The sequence below is a fragment of the Apodemus sylvaticus genome, chromosome 17 (assembly GCF_947179515.1).
Source record: "Apodemus sylvaticus chromosome 17, mApoSyl1.1, whole genome shotgun sequence".
NCBI classification, from domain to species: Eukaryota; Metazoa; Chordata; class Mammalia; order Rodentia; family Muridae; genus Apodemus; species Apodemus sylvaticus.
The window spans coordinates 68,299,401-68,318,875 of NC_067488.1; the positions used below are offsets into that span (position 1 = coordinate 68,299,401).

A 19,475-nucleotide genomic window follows, 5' to 3' on the forward strand; every position below is an offset into this window, starting at 1 on the left:
TGAAACTGGGCCCTCCTGCTTTCCAGCATCAGCACTGAGCAGGGCAATGGTAACATATGTTGGCAATGATATGGCTTCACGGATTTGCCTGGACAAGCCTGCTATAACATCTTCATCGTAAAATTCTGACATTATAATTTTTCTTACCAGAGAGACATTGTTTCTGTTTGACAGTGAACGGCTGTCATGGAGATAAACCTTCTGCAGGGAGGACTCCGTCCAGAGGCTTGATGATATATATCTGTGTCTTTGGGCCTTGTGTGGTGTGGGAGACGACACAGCACAGATGCCTACAGACCCAAACAAGGTAGGTGTTGAGGTGAGCCTGGGGCACAGGTCCAAGGGAAAAGAGGACTTGGGGGTGATTATATGTGATGAGAGACTCTGATCCTTTTGAGATTTCTTTAAAGTATTCCTGTGTGGTGAGTGTGGTATCCCAGAAGGGAGGTGAAATTGCTAGCCTGCCCTGGTGTCCCAGAGAAGGAGGATGCTGAGAGAAGAGACTGGAGCAGTGCAGCTGCGTCAAAGGGACTCAGCTCCATTTTGGAGACAAAAAGGAGACATTGTTGATCTGCTCTAGACATCTGTGAACAATCTGGGATGACCATCCCACAGTTGAGGTATAAAATACAAGGAAACTGTCCTTTCTGATCCTGTCTACCCCACAGGAGAAACCCCATCACCAGCTGGTGGCACCTGGTAGCTTCTGCTTCCTCTCCCCTCTGTGCGGCTCCTGAGGTCTACAGGCCCGTTGTCATTGCCTGGGACTGGGTGGAAGCAGGCTGGCACTGCATACCATTCCCAGGCTCCTGCAGAGCTGCCTCAGCTCTGAATATGCTTGAAGAACTGTTGGTATCTAAACCTTCTGGATCGGCAGTGCAGTGCCGTCTTTCACAGAGAAACTGGAAGCCCGGAATAGTTAGGTGCCAGCCCAGCATGGTCATGGCTCAGGGGATCCAGGGCGGAAAGTGGAGTGCAGGTCCCCTGACACCTTCTCTAAGAGTCTCCCAATGGCCACCAAGCCCTTCAGTCCACAGGCAGTGCATGGGGCAGAGTGAACTGATGTGTGCCGGTGACACATCTGCTTTCTGGTACAATGAACCTGACCTTTGCTCCTAAACACACGCTATTATCACCCAGCTTCCCTTGTAAAAGTCTGCTAGCCAGAGGTGAGCACGCTTTGTGAATACTCAACGGGCTATGAAGTGTGCCGAGAGCTCATAAAAATATAATTCAGTCATAAATTTAATACGTCCTGGAAGAATGACTGTACCAGGTCTATTTTTAATTGCTTAGTCGGCAATGATTTTGTTAACATCTTTTGTTTTATTTTGTATTTAAAAGGTTTTTTTTTTTTTAAAGAATTTGCAAGATCTGTTGTTTTGGATGTCAAGAAACATAAAGCTGTCCAAAGAATTCTGACCGGCTGTCTGCCTTTCCCTCAAATCCTTACAGCAAACAACTTGCTCAGGACGAAACCGGTGGCTGTCTTTAAATGTGTTTTGTTTTGTTTTGTTTAAAGTTTATTGCCAGGCTGAGCAACAGAAATCACTCTAATTTTGGCTTCTAAAATAAAAGTTGTTTTAAATGTATATTTTGACTCATTTTACTGGGAGAGCGCGACTTCACCCCACCAGCCCTTGCTTACATGATCCACATGGGGACAAGACAGAATTCCGACAAGAAGACTTCTTCCCACTGGTGTTGGAGGGAAGGGGAGGTCGGATGTGGATTCTGACCGTCAGTGGGGGCAGTACACTATGGGATTAGAGGGGTACCCACCTCTGAGGGGCTGGGTGTGAACGGGGCAACACTGAGCCTACAGTAGACTGGGAGGCCTCTGAAGCCTGAGGAGGGCGTGGACACATGGCTGTGGTGATGCTTCTGTTCTGATCCTGATTAGGGTGGCATGGGATATCCAACGATCTGGTTCTTCCAGGTTTGAGTGGCTCCATAGGAAATGGACAAAAGTAAGCTCTCAGATCTGGCAGCAGAGACAGTTGTCCAGGGAAGCCATGTGGCTGGAGGGAGGATTTGGGCTGAAACATCAGGGCTCTCTAGGAAGACCCTTTGTAGTTTTCTCTGTGTGAACAAAGGCCTGGGGCCACAGACATACGTTGTCACACATTAGCCAACAGGGACCAAGTCTCCACTAACCTTTAAGATACCTACAGAAAGAATTTGAGTTGATGGAGGGGCAGATCCACCATACAAAGAACAAATTCACAGTACAGAACTTGCAGTTTTCTGGGCCAGAAAGTTGGGCATGGCAGTATGTGCCTATAATCCTCACACTTGTAAGCCTAGAGCAGGAAGATACCTGATTTCAGTGTTAGGTTGGGTTATGGGACTGCAGTTTTACACACACACACACACACACACATAGTCACACACACACACACATAGTCACACACACATACATATACATATATACATACACACATCCATACAGACACACACATACCCATACATATATACACATACACACACATACAGACACACACACACACACACACACACACACACACACACACACATACACACCTCGATTAAAATTAAGTTACATATGCCCATAGCAAGGAGAAATGAAGTGGCATTCATTCACTGCCTAGCATAAGCCAGCTTCTGTGCTGGTGCCTTTCTTCATTGACTAATTGATTTGTTTTTCACTAATTATTGCATTTCACAAATGTGTGTCAAATGCCTGCTGGCCACTGGGCCTGTCCCTGTCCTCATTGCCCCTCTGCTCCTGAAGCTTGCACATCCGCTCTCTCCGGAAGCCTGGCATGTGTGTCCTGGAATGCCCTCATTCCGGGACTGTCTCCCGGAGTGAGGCTTTTGGGAACTGCCAGCTAACCTTTTCAGTTAACAGTTTGGTCAGGACCCTTTAAAAAAAAATCAACAACCGCATGTTGCTTTATTTCAGAAAAGGGGGCAAACAGAAACCAAACAAGAGCCCAAACCACTGGAAAAGAGCAGGTTAGGTAAGACAGGAAGGAGAGGCTGGAGCTGGGATGGGGAACTGGGTCAGGGGCTGGTCTTGGACTGAGTAAGCAAGCAGCTTTAGAATAATCGTTTACAAAGAAAGGCCCTGGAGGGAGACGTTGAGCAAGTGGCTCCTCCTGGGAGTCTGCCAGGCTCTGTCCCACCTTTCCTTAGAGCCACTGGCTCTGTGATTGCGCTCTTCAGAGCTGCATGTTGGAGCTCCGATTGTAGCAGAAGTAAGCTGCAGGCAACGCGGGCATGCTGACCACCTTGGGACGCGGCTGGCACGGACGGCTCTTGCTTTCTGTCACTTTCAGCACACGGGGGCTGGAGGAAGAGGAAGAGGTGGAGGAGGGCTGTGGTGTTGTTTTATATTTATTTAAAAAACCCAAATGCTTATCTCTATCTTGAGAGTCCGGGCACTCTGCTCAGCTAATGCACAGACTTCAGGAAAGGGAGATGAGCTTGTTCGAAGGTATGAAGGGGGGGGGGGGTCCTGCTAGAGTGACATAGAACCTGTGATCACTCCCACAGTGGGAACATCAAGGCCTCCCACAGTGAGATCACCAGGGACTTGAGCAGAGACTTTGAAGGCTCAGGCTCAGACAGGGTCACCACTATAGTCCTGCACCAGGACCAGTCTGCAGTCCCAAATCAAACTCTAGAAATGAGTTTTGGTTACAGGATAATTTCTGGGGTTATGGAGGTTTCTGGTAAAGGTGAATATGATCTCGGCTCTCCCCTGAAGAAGACTAGGGGCAAGTTCATTATAACATAAAGAAGGTTGTGCCGGGAGGCTGTAAGGGACAGGGATTTGCTGCTAAGGGGTTGTGGAGTGTGAGACTTCTTTCTGCTGTCACACCTTGCTTAGACTTCGTTTTCTGTGGGCTAAAGAACTGCTCCCCCCCCCCCACTTATCCCTAAGACTTCAGCGTTGTTCCACTGGCCCACAGACAGCCATGAAAAGCATCAGGAACTTGGACTTGCTGGCAGCTTATTGAAAAAAAGGAACTGAGGTATACAGGAAGGGGTTCACTCCATAGGATTCTTGTTCTGTTCAGAGGGACAAAAGCTGTCCTTTCCACCAATAGGTTAATGTCCTCATGGCACAGTGACTATCTGGGACAATGGTTCCCATGGACATAAACATCAAAACCACAGCCAGACCAAGATCCATTCCTTCAAAGAATGCAAAACATGTTATTTTTAAAAGAGTATTAAAGTTGTTTTTTTAAATGTGAAATTAAAAAACCCGCATAGAAATAAAATCATAGATAATATTTAAGTTCCAATGGTCCTAACCCCCACACTTCAGTAGAGGAGGAGGAGGAGGAGTGTCCTTCAAGTTGTTTTCCACACACTAGAGACTTAGGTGCTCAGTAGAGAGAGCTCCAAGATTGGAGAGAGCAAAATTAAAATGTTCATGTAGACTATGTGCTGGGCACAAAACCAGGACACAGCAACCGCTCACTAAATGGTCACTCCTTTTTCTCACTTCAGACCCCTCTGAAGCTGGCACAGCCCGGGCACAGTCAGAGTGGAGTAATGGACAATTAGGGCGTTGCTTAGATATCCATAGATAATGACACATTTGGCTTTGGATTGAGTCTCCAAAGCTTTTAGATTTATAGTGTATTTGCATGATTGTAATTATATAAGCTGGATTGGGAAAAAAATCGAGGAGACTCTTGGATTGCTTTGTTCAGCACTCTTCTACAGCAAATGAAATAGCTCTAGGAGTTCCCCGCTTCTTATCTCTGTTCCCTCCCACCCCTGCTGTGTAGTTACCACACAGGGCTGAGAAGGGGGAGAACCAGAAGGTGAATACAATTCATTGGGTTTCAGCTATTAACTAGCAATCGTGTCTTATACATGTGCATTTGTGCATTTCTTCTTCTTCTTCTTCTTCTTCTTCTTCTTCTTCTTCTTCTTCTTCTTCTTCTTCTTCTTCTTCTTCTCCTCTTCCTCCTCCTCCTCCTTCTTTTCCTCCTCCTCCTTTCTTCTCCTCCTTCTCCTCTTTCTTTTTTCCTCTTCCATTCTCCCTCCTCCTTCCATTCCTCTTCCTCCTCTTCTCCTTCTTTTTTTTGCCCTCCTCTTACTTTTTAAAAGATGAAGAAACTGAACAACCAAGGCTCACAGAACAACATGAGTTATCCAACTCTGTTTCTCTTAGTCACTATGAAAGTGTGACCTAGGCCATTAGAAGAGAGACTATTGCACTGAGGTTGAAAGAAAAGGAAAATATGCTTGTCTCATTCAAAATAACATCATCTAATGTTTACAATAGCATGGTTATCAAGACATCACATACCAGTTTTCTACCCCATAGCTAAGGCAAACAGGACTCAAAGTTTCATCCAAGGTCACACAGCCAGAATGATGGCAAAACTGAGATTTAAATCCAGAGTCTCTGAGTTTGTTTTGCTTCTATTCCTTCACAGCACCTGTCTTATATGCATAGCCATATGGACAGGAGAAACTATGTCTGAATTTGGTGTCAATGAGTGTTCTGTGTGGCTGGCAAATTTGTGCAGACTGTCTGGGTTTTCCCAAGCTCACCTGTCTTTGAAAGTCAATGAAGAGCCTGCCTTCTTAATGCCTTCAAAATCACAAGGCAGTACACGGTTTCTGAGCAAGAGAGTTGGTTCACACTTGGATCTCAAAGCAACACGTTCACATGCATCCCGAGTCCTACCGACTTAAGAACTCTTCCTTTTGTTCTTTGTCCCCCCATTGGAGTTGATGGTAATAAAAGTTCCTGGTGACAGGACCCAATATGATCCCCTTCCCAGTGGTTGACTATGTGTATGTTTGGTGTGGTTTCTGGGAAGAAAGGGGTTGAGATCTTTTGATAAACGGCTGCAACATTGCAGCAGTGGAGGCAAGCCTCTCTTTGTAAGCACAGGCTGGTCCCTCCACCGTAGCCACGGTGTATGGTGCCCCCCCCCCCACCTTGGCCACATGGAGGCAAGAGAGCTAGAAATCTGAAGTGAGTGCTCTCAGAGTCTCAAACCAGACCTCCCTCCCCTGGCAAGCTAGGTGGGAAGCCCATGAAGCCTGGGTGGTGGCCAGCTTCCCATGGGTCGGTCCAGCAGGGAGCAGCATATTCTTCAGGACATTTTTTTTCCAAGTTGGGAAACCCAACGACTAATCTCCTCTTCTGATGATTTTACAAAAATCAAATTGCATGACAGATGCGCAGATAAACAGGAGCCATTCGCAAATCAAAGCAGGTTCTGGATTGGAGCTGATTAGTAGATGTTTTAATGGCCATTAGGTTGATAATCACTCACCAAGAATAGCTTCCAGGCAGACCAAACCCATGCATAAGTGGGCCCACACCCAAGCTCACCAACACCTAGTTGGCAGGTATATAAGGGACCCTGTGAGTCTCCCAACAGCACAGTTTGGTCTCCAGCCTCGGATCTGCTCAGGAATATTCACTTGTCTTGCTGAGCAAAAACATCATGAGTTGCCAGATCTCCTGCAAGTCCCGAAGAGGAGGAGGAGGAGGTGGAGGAGGCGGTGGATTTAGGGGCTTCAGTAGTGGTTCGGCTGTGGTCTCTGGAGGGAGCCGGAGATCGACTACCAGCTTCTCCTGCCTGAGCCGCCACGGTGGTGGTGGTGGCAGAGGAGGCTCTTGTGGAGGTGGTTTTGGCAGTCAGAGTCTTGTTGGCCTTGGAGGCTACAAGAGTATCTCTAGTAGTGTGGCTGGCGGCGGCGGTGGCTTTGGCGGCAGAAGCTATGGTGGCTTCGGAGGTGGCAGCAGCTTCGGAGGCAGCGGTGGCTTCGGAGGTGGCTCTGGCTTCGGAGGAGGGCGAGGATTTGGAGGTGGCAGTGGCTTCGGAGGTGGCTCTGGCTTCGGAGGAGGAGGCCGAGGATTTGGAGGTGGCAGCGGAGTTGGTGGATTTGGCGGCGGCGGCTTTGGCGGCGGCGGCTTTGGCGGAGGCCGATTTGGAGGTGGCCCTGGAGGTTTTGGGGGCCCTGGAGGATTTCCCGGTGGAGGCATCCATGAAGTGTCTGTCAATCAGAGCCTCTTGCAGCCTCTTGATATTAAAGTAGACCCAGAGATTCAGAACGTGAAGTCTGAGGAGCGGGAGCAGATCAAGTCCCTCAACAACAAATTTGCCTCTTTCATTGACAAGGTGAGTGGAAGAGGCCGCACCTTCTGTGATGAGACCCTGGGATCCTGCACTTGCTGTGCTGTCTGAAAGGGAAAGGACAGACTCTCCCTCAAGAGTCATCAATGAGGCCACAGTAGCCAAGGGACTTTGCAAATTCCAAATTGGAGAGACCCTGGTCTTGTGGACTACACATTCTTCAACAGTTTCTTTGTATTTTGTTTTCCGGCCCCAAAAAATGTGCTATTTATAGAAAATTCTGATCTCATAGAAAGGTTGAAATAGGCAAGTAATAACAGGGCAGGTCAGGCCAGGTGATGGCAGGATTGGAAAGCAACAGCGAGAAAGGATAGCATTTGTTTCGCCTGTTATTAGTCTAATAAATCCCAGGAATCTATACTTGAAATATCTTTAGGGCTGAATAAAATTCCAGCCTTCCAGAGAACCAGCTCGTTTTGGTGACCCATAAACTGCTTATTGGTGTCGCTTTGGGGTGTTGTTGTCTTTCTTCCTCTGCCTTGGATTAGACAGGATTTACAAGACTCTTAAAACTCAGGGGAGGAGCCCTGTCCCCAGGACTCTCTTACTTGATGCAATCTGCTGCTGGGACAGCAGGTGCCCGCATTTTTTTGGTCCAGAATTTGTAGGGCTTTGGAAGTGTTAGAACAGAGGAGGGGCCTGAAGTCTGGGAAGGAGCTGGGAGCAAGGCAGCAAGCCTGAAGTAGCAGAGTGCAGAGCGGAGAGCATCAGTGTCTGAAGTCTACAGAACTTCCATGTGTGATGCCAGGAGCTCAGAAGCTCCACCCGGTGCTTCCCAGCCCTCCTTGGGTAGTGAGGGTGAAGTCTTGTGACTTGTACATCTTCCGGAGCAGCACCAGAGGTTCTCGGGTTGAGAGTGGCTCACTGGTGTGAAAGGCGACCCCACCTTCTGTATTTTGTATTCTTCCTCTGGCCCCTGTAGGTGCGCTTCCTGGAGCAGCAGAACCAGGTGCTGCAGACCAAATGGGAGCTCCTGCAGCAGCTGGACGTAGGCACCCGCACCACCAACCTGGACCCCATCTTCCAGGCCTACATTAGCATGCTCAAGAAACGCGTGGACAGCCTTTCTGCAGAAAGGACCTCACAGGATTCAGAGCTGAACAACATGCAGGATCTTGTGGAAGACTTTAAGAAGAAGTAGGTGACGAGGAGACCTCAAGTGGAGATGGATTGTTTTTTAATCCAGCATCTGCTCTCAGCAGTGCTTGGGCTGGGGCAACCAGGGTGGCATGGAGGGGCATCCTTTTTGAGTGCAAAGGAGGCAGGAATATACAGCTCATACATGCCTGAGTTAATAGAAAGGCACCTTCAATTTGGATTTTTATATTTTCAATCTGGGCATTTAAAGAGTTTAATTTTTCTAGTAGAAAAAGGGGAAGAAAGAAAGGAAAAAAAAACCCTGGCCAACTGGATCTGGCCTAACCACGGTTGTCTTTTGGGGGCTCAACAGGTATGAGGATGAGATCAACAAGCGCACGTCTGCAGAGAATGATTTTGTGACCATTAAAAAGGTGAGTGAGAGACTACCCTGGGCTCGGGGTGGGGGGTGGAGGGGGTGGGGGGTGAGGGGATGAGGGTGGGGGTGAGGGTGAGGGTGAGGGTGGGGTGGGGATAGGACTGTTCCACATCTTACCGTGTCTAGAGAGGTGGCTAAGAAATCACTGTGAGGGTTACACAGCCAGAGCTGAACTAGGGGTACGTCAGGAGTTGGCTCTCCTGAGAAGAGCAGGGCCTCTGTGTTCTAACTTCCATAGGTGATGTTCCAATTTGCTTACTGTGTTTGGGAGAGCACCCCTCATCAATAATCTGCTTAAAGAATGTCATGAAAAAATGCCAAAAGGACTTAAAAGCACAGGAGGAATAGGTCTCTTTAGAATGCCTGCTTTGAATGCGTTACGCTCATCAAGGATTGAACTAGAAAACTACAAAGTGCTAGCCTAGGTCCTGCAAGGGTTTTAGAGAACAATCCATGTAAGTTCAGGAGAGTCTGGCTGGGCGGGTAGGATGGAAGGTGTGAATATGGTGGAAGGGCACAGAAACCATCTAACCTACCCCTTAGGGGAACTCACCATGTCTTAAGCAGGAGGGAGACTAGTTGGTGATGTTCTGTCTATTGTAAGCTCTCGTGATGGTGGAGTGTGTGAACGGTAGATCACCTGGAAGTGCTGGGATATCAGAGGGTAGTTAACCAGCAGTTGTTAACCAGCAGTTGTTAACTAGTGGTTTTTAACCAGCAGCTAACCAGCTGGCACTGGGTGGAAGCATCAGAGAAGCTGGAACTCACTCAGGTGGCCAATCATGACCGGTTGTATTCTTCTTTGCAGGATGTGGACAGTTCCTACATTGACAAGACAGAGCTGCAGGCCAGGGCAGACCTACTGACACAGGAAGTTGATTTCCTGAGAACACTCTATGACGCGGTAAAGGACGCTGTCCCCAGTACACCCTTACTTCCTACTAAAGAAAAGTCCTTCCAATGTTGAAAAGCCTGCTGTAGCAGGGTTTGTTGACTCACTGATTTCAATGCAGTACAACCACTGCAGACCTCCAAGGTGCTTCCCTAGTGCAGGGTTGGGGGAGAGAAATTTCTTCTGAAGTTGCATGAGGTTTGGAACTACCAATGTCTCTTTCCTCCATCCCCTGCACACCCAGATCCATTTGGAAGAGACCTTCCCTGTGCGCATTACATTCCAGAGGTTAAAACACGTGACAGCTCCTCCCTTCCCAGCCCACTTCTGAGACAGGAAGGAAACTTTGAGAAGTTTGGACCATGGACTATGGACCAGTTTCTTTCTACAGTCTATTGGCATGGTGGCAAAATGTTTTATTAGAATGCTCATAAGCATCTTTCTGTCACCATTGCCATCCTGATGGTGGTCCTGTGGTGACACCACTCTTCACACCGAGGGCTTAGTCTGAGAGTCCCCATTTGCTCCATGCCAAGGAAGGGAGGCCTTTCACTTTGTGGCCACGGACAGAAGATGATGGCCAATGATCTGTGTATTGTAGGAACTGGCCCAGCTGCAGCAGAATGTCACCGACACCAACGTCATCTTGTCCATGGACAACAACCGGAACCTTGACCTGGACAGCATCATTGCTGAGGTTCAAAATCAGTACGAGATGATCGCCCACAAGAGCAAGACTGAATCAGAGGAGCTGTACCACAGCAAGGCAAGTCCTGGGGACACAGGGAGCCACAGCAGAGTGTCACTAACTAAGTCACACCCGGGAAGGGCACTGGAGTGTCTGTCTAATGGAAGTTGGGCATCATTGCTAAAGCAGCGCAGAGGGTAGTGACCAAATCCTTTGGGCCACGTGAGATGGTTTCTCATCTGCCATCCTTTAGCTCAGGCTAAGCCTTCCTCAGATGGACTTCCTGTGAACTGACTCCCCTTTTCCTCACCAGTATGAAGAACTCCAGGTTACCGCTGTGAGACATGGGGACAGCTTGAAAGAGATCAAGATGGAGATCAGCGAGTTGAACCGCACAATCCAGAGGCTGCAAGGGGAGATATCACATGTGAAGAAGCAGGTGGGGCCTCTGTCTCTGTTTCTGTCTCTGTCTCTGTCTCTCAAAGCAAAGGGGAGAGTCAGAGGGTCAGGATTTCTATCCCTCTGAGAAGTTCTAATCTAGTTCACACCAATCCCAATGTCCTCCAGACCAATGCTTTTTAGATTTTTAGAGTTCAGGAAATGTTCTGAAGTGAATATCAGCAAAGGGAAAGAATCCTTTGACTTAAAGGGAGCAATGGCCAGTAAAGCAAAATCTGGTTTGGTTCTGCTTGCAGTAGTTGTGGACACAGCTTCCTGCTCCTGCATGGTGCATCCCCTAGGCACCAGCTGTGATGGCTGTGTTCACAGAAGCGCCGTGAATGGGCTGGTGGACCTTGTCCATGCAGCTGATTGCTAGGGACATAGTCTGCTGAATAGGAGGCAGAGATACCTGTGTTGGGAGGGTCAAGGGCATTGCAGGGAAGCCTATGGGTCCAGTCAAGGGCATGTGGGAGGAAGGTAGCCGAGGGGCGGTGGCTGCAAGTCAGGGCACAGTTGTCTTCAACTATTAGCCCCAAAGGGGGAGGGGAGTATCTGAGACTTCCAGAGCCAGTGATTCTGTTTTCCTGCACGGAGTGTCCCTGACCCTAATGCCCGATCTCAATCTGTACAAACGGAGCCTTCTCTTCCTTCCTTACAGTGTAAGGGTGTACAAGACTCCATTGCAGATGCAGAGCAGCGTGGAGAGCATGCCATTAAAGATGCCAGGGGCAAGCTCACTGACCTGGAGGAGGCCCTGCAGCAGGCCCGAGAGAACCTGGCCCGGCTCCTGCGGGACTACCAGGAGCTCATGAACACCAAGCTGGCCCTGGACGTGGAGATCGCCACCTACCGCAAGCTGCTGGAGGGCGAGGAGTGCAGGTGAGAGGTGCTGCTGGGAGGATATCAGGGTGTTCATTCGCTAGGCAGGGGCTCAGACTAGTGAGGTAGCTGTCAATAGCGCTTTCAGGATGAGAGCAACAGCGTTGTTCTCTAAGGGTTCCAGAATGATAGGCAGGCCCTGTCACCAGACACATACACATTCTGGTCTTTAAAAGAGACACAAAGCAATGTGAATATGGGTAGACAGGCTGAAGGGTTTGTCTCTAAGTCTGTAGGATGACTAGCTTCCCTCTCCACCATGGTATGATCTAGAATGGGGACGTGGTATCAAATGTGTCCAAGGAACAAGCTTTGTTCTTTTAAAGCTTCTAGAATGGCAAAAGAATCATTTGACTACTTTAAGGAGAGTCCTTTGCTTACTTTGTCACCAGCATCCTTAGGGACTTAAAGTGACTGAAGCCATTGAAAGGGGAAACACCCTTAGTGTCAGCATCCTTGGGCATCAGCATCCCTGGGTATCAGCATCCCTGGGTTTCAACATCCCTGGGTATCTGCATCCCTGGGTATCAGCATCCCTGGGTTTCAGCATCTCTGGGCATCAACATCCCTGGGTATCAGCATCCCTGGGCATCAGCATCCCTGGGTATCAGCATCCCTGGGCACCAGCAACCAGCATGACAAAGGAGCTGCTTTTTCCAAGTGACTGCTACATGCTTGTCTGAGGCAATGTCTCCTGTGAGCATGAAGGAGCTGGCAGGCATTGTAATCTGGGTTGGAACAGCCAAGGTTTCAGTGGAAACAGGAGGCGGGGAGCCCAGGAAAGGTAGGCAGCTTGACAGCAGTTCTTTCTGCTGAATGTTCATGGTGTGACCTTGTTTTGAAATGTTGGGTGTGGCACGGACTCAGGACAGCAGATTCCCTGAGCTGTAAGTACAAACTGGGGTAGGCAGTTGGAAGTGACTTGGTTTTTCGGCCACTCTGGATCTACAGTGTATGTGTTTGTTTTGATTGAAGCAAGACCTCGGGATGGACTGAGATGCAGGCTATAGATAAGTGTGGGGTCTGTCACCACCTCTGTCATCATCCATCACCTGTCAGCGTAGAAGGAGTGGCTGACCCAAGTAGCTAAAATGAATGTCAGTAGGTGGAAGTTGTAAGACAGTTTTGTTGATCCATGCAGAATCCAGATGCCTGCTCACAAATCCTTTTCCTTCTCCCCCTGACAGGATGTCTGGAGACTTCAGTGATAATGTGTCTGTGTGTACGTAGAGGGGCATTTACCTGTCTAATGGGGAAGTGGAGGGTAGAGGTGGTCAGAACTCCTGGGTTAATGTTGTCTTTCCCACAGCCGTGACAAGCAGCACCATTTCCTCATCTGTGGCATCTAAGGCTGGCTTTGGCTCTGGAGGTCAAAGTTCAGGAGGAAGAGGATCTTATGGAGGACAAGGAGGAGGAAGAAGCACCTATGGTTCTGGAGGCAGAAGCTCCGGAGGAGGTGGATACAGCTCTGGAGGAGGCTCCAGGGGAGGATCTGGAGGAGGAGGATTGAGCTCTGGAGGAGGCTCTAGAGGAGGCTCCAGCTCTGGAGGAGGAGGATACAGTTCTGGAGGAGGCTCCAGGGGAGGATCTGGAGGAGGCGGATTGAGCTCTGGAGGAGGCTCCAGGGGAGGCTCCAGCTCTGGAGGAGGATACAGCTCTGGAGGAGGCTCCAGGGGAGGATCTGGAGGAGGATACAGCTCTGGAGGAGGCTCTAGGGGAGGATCTGGAGGAGGAGGATTGAGCTCTGGAGGAGGCTCTAGAGGAGGCTCCAGCTCTGGAGGGGCAGTGTCTGGCTCTGAGAGGGGCGGTTCTGGATCAGGAGAAGGTTGTGGCTCCGGCGTGACCTTTTCCTTTAGATAGAGATGGGTCTTCTCTCTACTCTTTGATTCCAGAATGTCAGCCATATCTCTGTATCTCTAGCTCTGATCAACCCCAGTATTTGTAATCCACCCCATGTGATTGTTTCTGAGAGGGGGTGATAAAAGATGTCTCCTCACAATTAGAGCCAGAGATACTCACTGTGTTCTGGGAAAGAATCTGCATTGTCCAAGTGTGTCTTCAAGCCATGTCGCACTCCTGGCCTCTCGCATTGCCCACCTGGTGTCCCCACCCCCAGATGGTGGTGTGTTGAGGACCCCAGGGTAGCCTCCTTAGACTACTCCCAACAGTGGTCTAGGGGACTATGCTTTTTGTACATAGCCTCTTGAATGGACTCTGCTTTCTGAGTGCTGGGGTCTGGGTCTCTGCATAATAAACTTCACTTGCAATTGATATTGTGTAATGTCTATTGAATGTCAGGCTTTTGCAGAAGTGGGGCCCATATAGAAAGGGCATTTTGGAATGATGAAAGCAGGTTTCCTGCGGGAGGGATGGGGCTTTGAGGAAGGGGTGTCTGGGGCACACAGGAGGTTTTCCTGTGCTGGGAGAGGGCAGGGAATGACCCTGGAGTTAGGGTGGTGAAACATTCTCAGAAAGGGTTTGCCAGACTGGGGACCACGGCCTTGCTGGGTGGCAAGCTGGGAAACGTATAGAAAATTTCTTTCTAGGTAGAAGTGCTCTTCCTGGGAAGCAGTTCCCACAGAGTGCCCTCCGAAGCTCTGCTCAGGGCAAACCAGCTAAGCCCTGGATAGCCACCAAGTTTGTTGCAGCTGAGTTTTCAGGGCAGAACACACTCAGCCCAGCACAGGACAGATTTATGTCCCTAAGAGTGTTCTCTCCCTTGCCAGGCTGAAACAGAATACCTGAATGGAATCTTCAGAAAAATCTGCTCCTGTTTGTACAGGTTAGCAGCCTGGGTCAGCACACCAGGCACCTTGCTTTCCTTGCCATTCATAAACTCTCCTTCCTGCCACACCCCTCCAGGAGGCCCACTGAGGTTGAACATTCAGCTGTTCCCAACCTCACACTGGGAATAAGGTACACTTGTGTGACATCAGGAGAATTGCTTTTCTTCTCAAAGTGTATTTTTGTATCATTTCAGAGGGGGTTAGACTAGGAGCTCTGAATGCAACATAGTCTATGTGTCCTCCATTTCCTCAGAGATCATGGTTTATGACCCACAGTCGGTGAGGAGCCTGAAGAGCTGTCTGAGCATGAGTGTGAGCATGGGTGTGAGCATGGGTGTGAGCATGGGTGTTGAGTATGGGTATGAAGATAGGTGTGAACATGAGTGTGAGCAAGGGTGTGAGCATGAGTGTGAGTATGGGTGTGAACAAGGGTGTGAACATGAGTGTGGGCAAGGGTGTGAGCATGAGTGTGAGCAAGGGTGTGAGTATGGGTGTGAGGATGAGTGGGCATGGGTGTGAGCATGGATGTGAGTGTGTATATGGGTGTGAGTTTGGCATGAACATGAGTGTGAGCATGGGTGTAAGAGTGTGAGCATGGATGTAGAATTGTGAGCAAAGGTGTGAGCATGAGTGTGAGCAAGGGTGTGAGCATGAGTGTGAGCATGGGTGTGAACATGGAACCCTCTGAATTCTTTTCATTCTACTTAGCTAAGTGTCACATACCATGATGGAGGCGAGGGGCTGTGTTTGGCTGTTCAGAGAGGAAGGCTGAGCTCCGCTCCGGCATGTAGGTAGGGATGGATGCACTTATTCAAAGTGGGATGCAGCTAGTGAGGTGGCTACATTGGGACCTGCTGTGTATAGTAAAGCAACTTGGAAGCTTATTTAAAACACACACTTTTACTTTCAGCTCCCAGAGGAGTTGTGAGGATCCTGGAAATGCACAGGATTAACAAACTCCAGGTGCGCCTGAGGCTGTGGCCTGAGAACTGCATTCTGTGGTCTCAATGGGGGGGGGGTCATTTTCTGGTTCTTTGAAATTCAGTAGGCATTTAGTAAAAATAGTAAGGACTAGACAAGAAATGTAAAACCTCTGGTGCATTTTATCAATGTAATAATTCAGAACCTGGGTTTATACATTTATAAAACAATGAAATAGTATCTCTTTACAGGGCTGTTAGAAAGATAAACACAATGAAAGTGAGAACTGTCTGCTCACTCCTGAGGGCCTGTGATTTCACCACAGGCAACAGTGTGTTTCTCATTGTTCTTACGAGACAGTATTGTGGGGACGGGGAAGATTGCACAGCTGAGCTGGGTTTGCACACAGGCACATGACTGAAAATTGACACCAATTCCACACAAACTCTTCCAGAGGACAGAAAAATGAATACTTTCCAACTTGTTTTAAGGACCCACACCAAGACTTTTTTTTTTTAAATACCTAAACATGTTCACATCCCTCAAAAACAAAGACTCCAAAGTTCTCAAGAAGATATGGGCAAATTCAACTTAGGGATTTGTAAAAAGGATATGACATCATGCTTATGTGAGGCTTATCCCAGCAGGGAAAGACTGGTCAGCATCAAGAATCAGTGACTTGCTTCACTTGCCAGAACTGAAAAACCAACCCAACCCAACCAACCAACCAACCCAATCCAACCCAACCAACCAACCCAACCCAACCAACCAACCCAACCCAACCCAACCAACCAACCAACCCAACCCAACCCAACCCCACCCACCCAACCAACCCAACCCAACCCAACCCAACCCAACCCAACCAACCAACCCAACCCAACCCAACCTAACCAACCCAACCTAACCCAAACCATTTGCTGTATTGTCACACTATAGAAGAAAAGCACACATGGCTGTGTGAACAAATGCAAAAGCACTTATTAAGTTGAGCATTCATTCCCTGAGAAATCAGACAGTGCACAGTGAGCAAAGAAGATGGCAGGGATTTGCTGGAAAATTCTCTGGCAGCTGTTCTCTGAACTCAGCTTTTGGATCTGAACTGTGTTCTCCAGCTTGCCGTCTCCCCCATCAGACTCTATACTGTGAGATTTCCACAGTCACCTGAATCAGTGGGAGAGAGGAAGAGGGAAGGGGAGGGAAGGAGAGAGAGGGAGGGGGAAGGAGGGAGAGAGAGGGAGGAATGGGGAAGGAAGAAGGGGAGGAATGGGGAGGGAAGGGGAGGAATGGGGAGGGAGGAAGGGAAGAAGGAGGGAGAGGGAAAGAGACAGAGAGAGAGGGAGGGAAGGAGGGAAAGATAGAGGGAATGAGGGAGTGAGGGAGAGACAGAGAAGAAAGTTGAGGGAGGTTGAGGGAGCGATGAAGGGTGGGAGAGACAGAGACAGAGAGGGAGGAAGGGAAGGACAGGGAGAGGGAATGAGTGAGGGAGAGAGAGGGAGGAGGAAGTAGGGAGAGGGGGAGAAATGGGGAGAGAGAGAGAGAGAGAGAGAGAGAGAGAGAGAGATTTTCCTTAGAGTAAATATTAAATGCTGAAAGCCGCAGTGCTTTCCCCATAAGATTGGGAACAGGTACTAACCTTATTTAGCATTATCCTGGGGTTCCTAATTCAAGAAGTATAAAGCATACAGGTTGAGAGGAAGCAACGAGATTGGTGTCATTTATACACTGATTGTGTTTGTGCAAAGTCCCAAAGAAGTTGACTAGTATTGACTAGCATGCCTGTGTCATGTTGACTCACGCAAACACTGGCGATATTTGTAGCTTGGTGCTTTCCAAATATATTACTACTTTCCGTTGAGATAAATAGTGGGCGGTGCTGCCCAGGAGACCAAGAGCTCACCAGCTCCACACAGGGCACTCAATGTGTGTTCCCTCGGGCACCTATGGATCTGGTGCCTGATTCAAGTCTATACGTGTGTTTTGAGCAAGGAACCAGTTGGCCGTGGTTCAAATCCTGCTTCTACCAGTTAGCTTAGTCGCATCATTAAAGCACTTAATCTTCCGAACCTTAGTTTTCAGTTCTGACAAACAAAGGTATTGTTTGTAACTGCCCCCCAGTGCTGCTTTCGGTACTCACTTATTTTATGTGGATGAGTTTTTCCTGAGTGTGTATATGTGCATCATGTGCATATCTGGTGTCCATGAGGTGCACAGAGGTTAGATCCTTGGGGATTGGGGATTGTCTTGGGTCTTCAGCAAGAGCAAGGTCTTCTTAACCTTCCCAACCAGGGCCTTGGGCTTCTCTTATCCACCAGCTGCTACAAAGGCGAGGAAAGTACAAGCTATCCCACTGACCAACAGAGATAAGCTCTGAGTTATCCCTTCAACCTGCATATTTAGTGTGTGTGTGTGTGTGTGTGTGTGTGAGAGAGAGAGAGAGAGGACAATTTCTGAAGTCAGTTCTCTCAAATCATGTGGTCCCTGGGGATTGAACTTGGGTCTTCAGGCTTGGAACAAAGTTCCTTAACTCACAGGGAGTTCCCTCTGCATTAGCTTCCCATATTGCTTCCCAAATGCGCCCCCCCCCCAAGTCTAGGCATCTCTTCCAGTATTCTTTCCCTCTCTCCCTCCCTCCATCCTTCCCTCCCCCTAAAACCTTTCTATTTCAATTCTTATTGCTTTCAGCCCACCCATGATTTCCCTTTTCCAGGGAGATCCATGTGTTCCCCACTAGAGCCCTCCTTGTTACTTAGCCTCTCTGGGTCCGTGGACAGTAGCATGATTATCCTTTATTTAACAGCCAATATCACTTATCAGCGAGTACATACTGTGCTTGTGTTTCTGGGTCTAGGTTACCTCGCTTAGGACGATCTTTTTCTTTTTTCTAGTTCCATCCGTTTGCCTGCAAATTTCATGATGTCATTTTTTTTTTTTTTTAAACAGCGGCGTGATACTCCTCTGTGCAAATGCACTGGTGACTTTGTACACTGCTCCTTCCCAGTAATACTCCTTTGAGCCAAGCTTGCACTGAGGCTCTCTGTAAACAGGGTTTGGGGTAGATGAGGCTCACAAAGGCTGCATACTGTGCGAGCTCCAATGGGATGCTGTGTTAATGCCAGTCTCATCTTTATCTTGCCGTCTTCTCCAGGGAGGAGGAGACGTGACTTAGCATGACTTAGCATGACTTAGCATGACTTAGCATGGCAGCATGGATTTGGACTGGGCACAGGTGAGCATGCAGTGAAGCAGAGTAGGCGGCTGTGTCTAGTACTTTAGGTTTTGCCAGTGTACATGCACTGTAAGGAACTGCATCTTTGTCTGACCCTGCAGGGGAGAGAGGGATGGGACGCAGTATATGGGATGGTGATGGAGAAGATTCCATGTAGGCAGAGCGAGCTTAACCATTTCTACCAGGAAGACAGGTAAGGAGTTCCAGATACTCACTGTCAGTTTATTCACACGTTATCACCAAGACAACCTTTTCCTGGCTCCTTTGCTACTGGTTGCTTGCAGCCACAGGCCAGGTCATGAAGACAGCAAGAAGGGTGAGCAGGCAGACCATTGCTTACATCAGACGGCTGTGGCCACGACAACAGGGCATTCTGCTATCAGAATGAAGGCAGGAGAAGATTCCCAAGAGAGACCTATTTCCCAGGATCCCTTGGGGAACAGCTTCTTGACATATAATCTTCCTCAGAGATCTAGACCAATAGTTCTGCAACTCTGCCGGAGCTCAGCATCATCTGAGCCACTGGTCACTCCGTGAGGCGGAGAATATATCCCACACCTCTGCTTTCTGTTCAGCTTCCCAAGTGGTCTTTTTATGGAGCTGGAAAGACAGACACTGGCGTCAACCATTGTGGGATTGAGGGTAGAAGTCTTTGCGTTCAGGTGAAGGCAGATGGGCACCTGGTTAGCACAGGGCATCATGGGATCTACCTGAAGGCACGCAGGAGGTTCACCACCAGAGGGTGGAGTCTGGATTTGGATTCCTGTCCTGTGTCCCTGACGAATAAGCCATGAGAAATGTTTCCATCAGCCTTGGGAAACCAGGCCTTGGGACTTCCTAACCACATGAAAGCAGCTTAGCCAGGGTCTCCGAGGCCGATGATCTGATGCTGGCACAGGTGCGAGATTTCTCAGAGATGACACTGTCAATTAGAAGTCTCCTTCAGAACTCCTACAGTCCCAGCCCTCTGGAAAAGGACAG

At 48.8% G+C, this 19,475-nt stretch overlaps 1 protein-coding gene across 1 annotated transcript; it reads left to right on the forward strand.

The window, feature by feature from the left end:
* The first annotated feature begins 6,452 nt into the window (after positions 1–6,452).
* Krt2 (keratin 2) lies at positions 6,453–13,421 on the forward strand. Its single transcript, XM_052160595.1, has 9 exons — positions 6,453–7,130; positions 8,068–8,282; positions 8,596–8,656; positions 9,470–9,565; positions 10,155–10,319; positions 10,555–10,680; positions 11,341–11,561; positions 12,749–12,783; positions 12,871–13,421. The coding sequence occupies exons 1-9, from the start codon at positions 6,453–6,455 to the stop codon at positions 13,419–13,421; spliced, it is 2,148 nt and encodes a 715-aa protein (XP_052016555.1).
* Positions 13,422–19,475: the final 6,054 nt, after the last annotated feature.

Excerpts from the sequence above, each read along its gene's own strand:
- Krt2 (XM_052160595.1), top strand. The coding sequence starts at position 6,453 with ATGAGTTGCCAGATCTCCTGCAAGTCCCGAAGAGGAGGAGGAGGAGGT. Across the intron at positions 9,566-10,154 it reads TGAGAACACTCTATGACGCG|GAACTGGCCCAGCTGCAGCA; the intron begins GTAAAGGACGCT and ends TGTGTATTGTAG. Across the intron at positions 11,562-12,748 it reads CTGGAGGGCGAGGAGTGCAG|GATGTCTGGAGACTTCAGTG; the intron begins GTGAGAGGTGCT and ends TCCCCCTGACAG.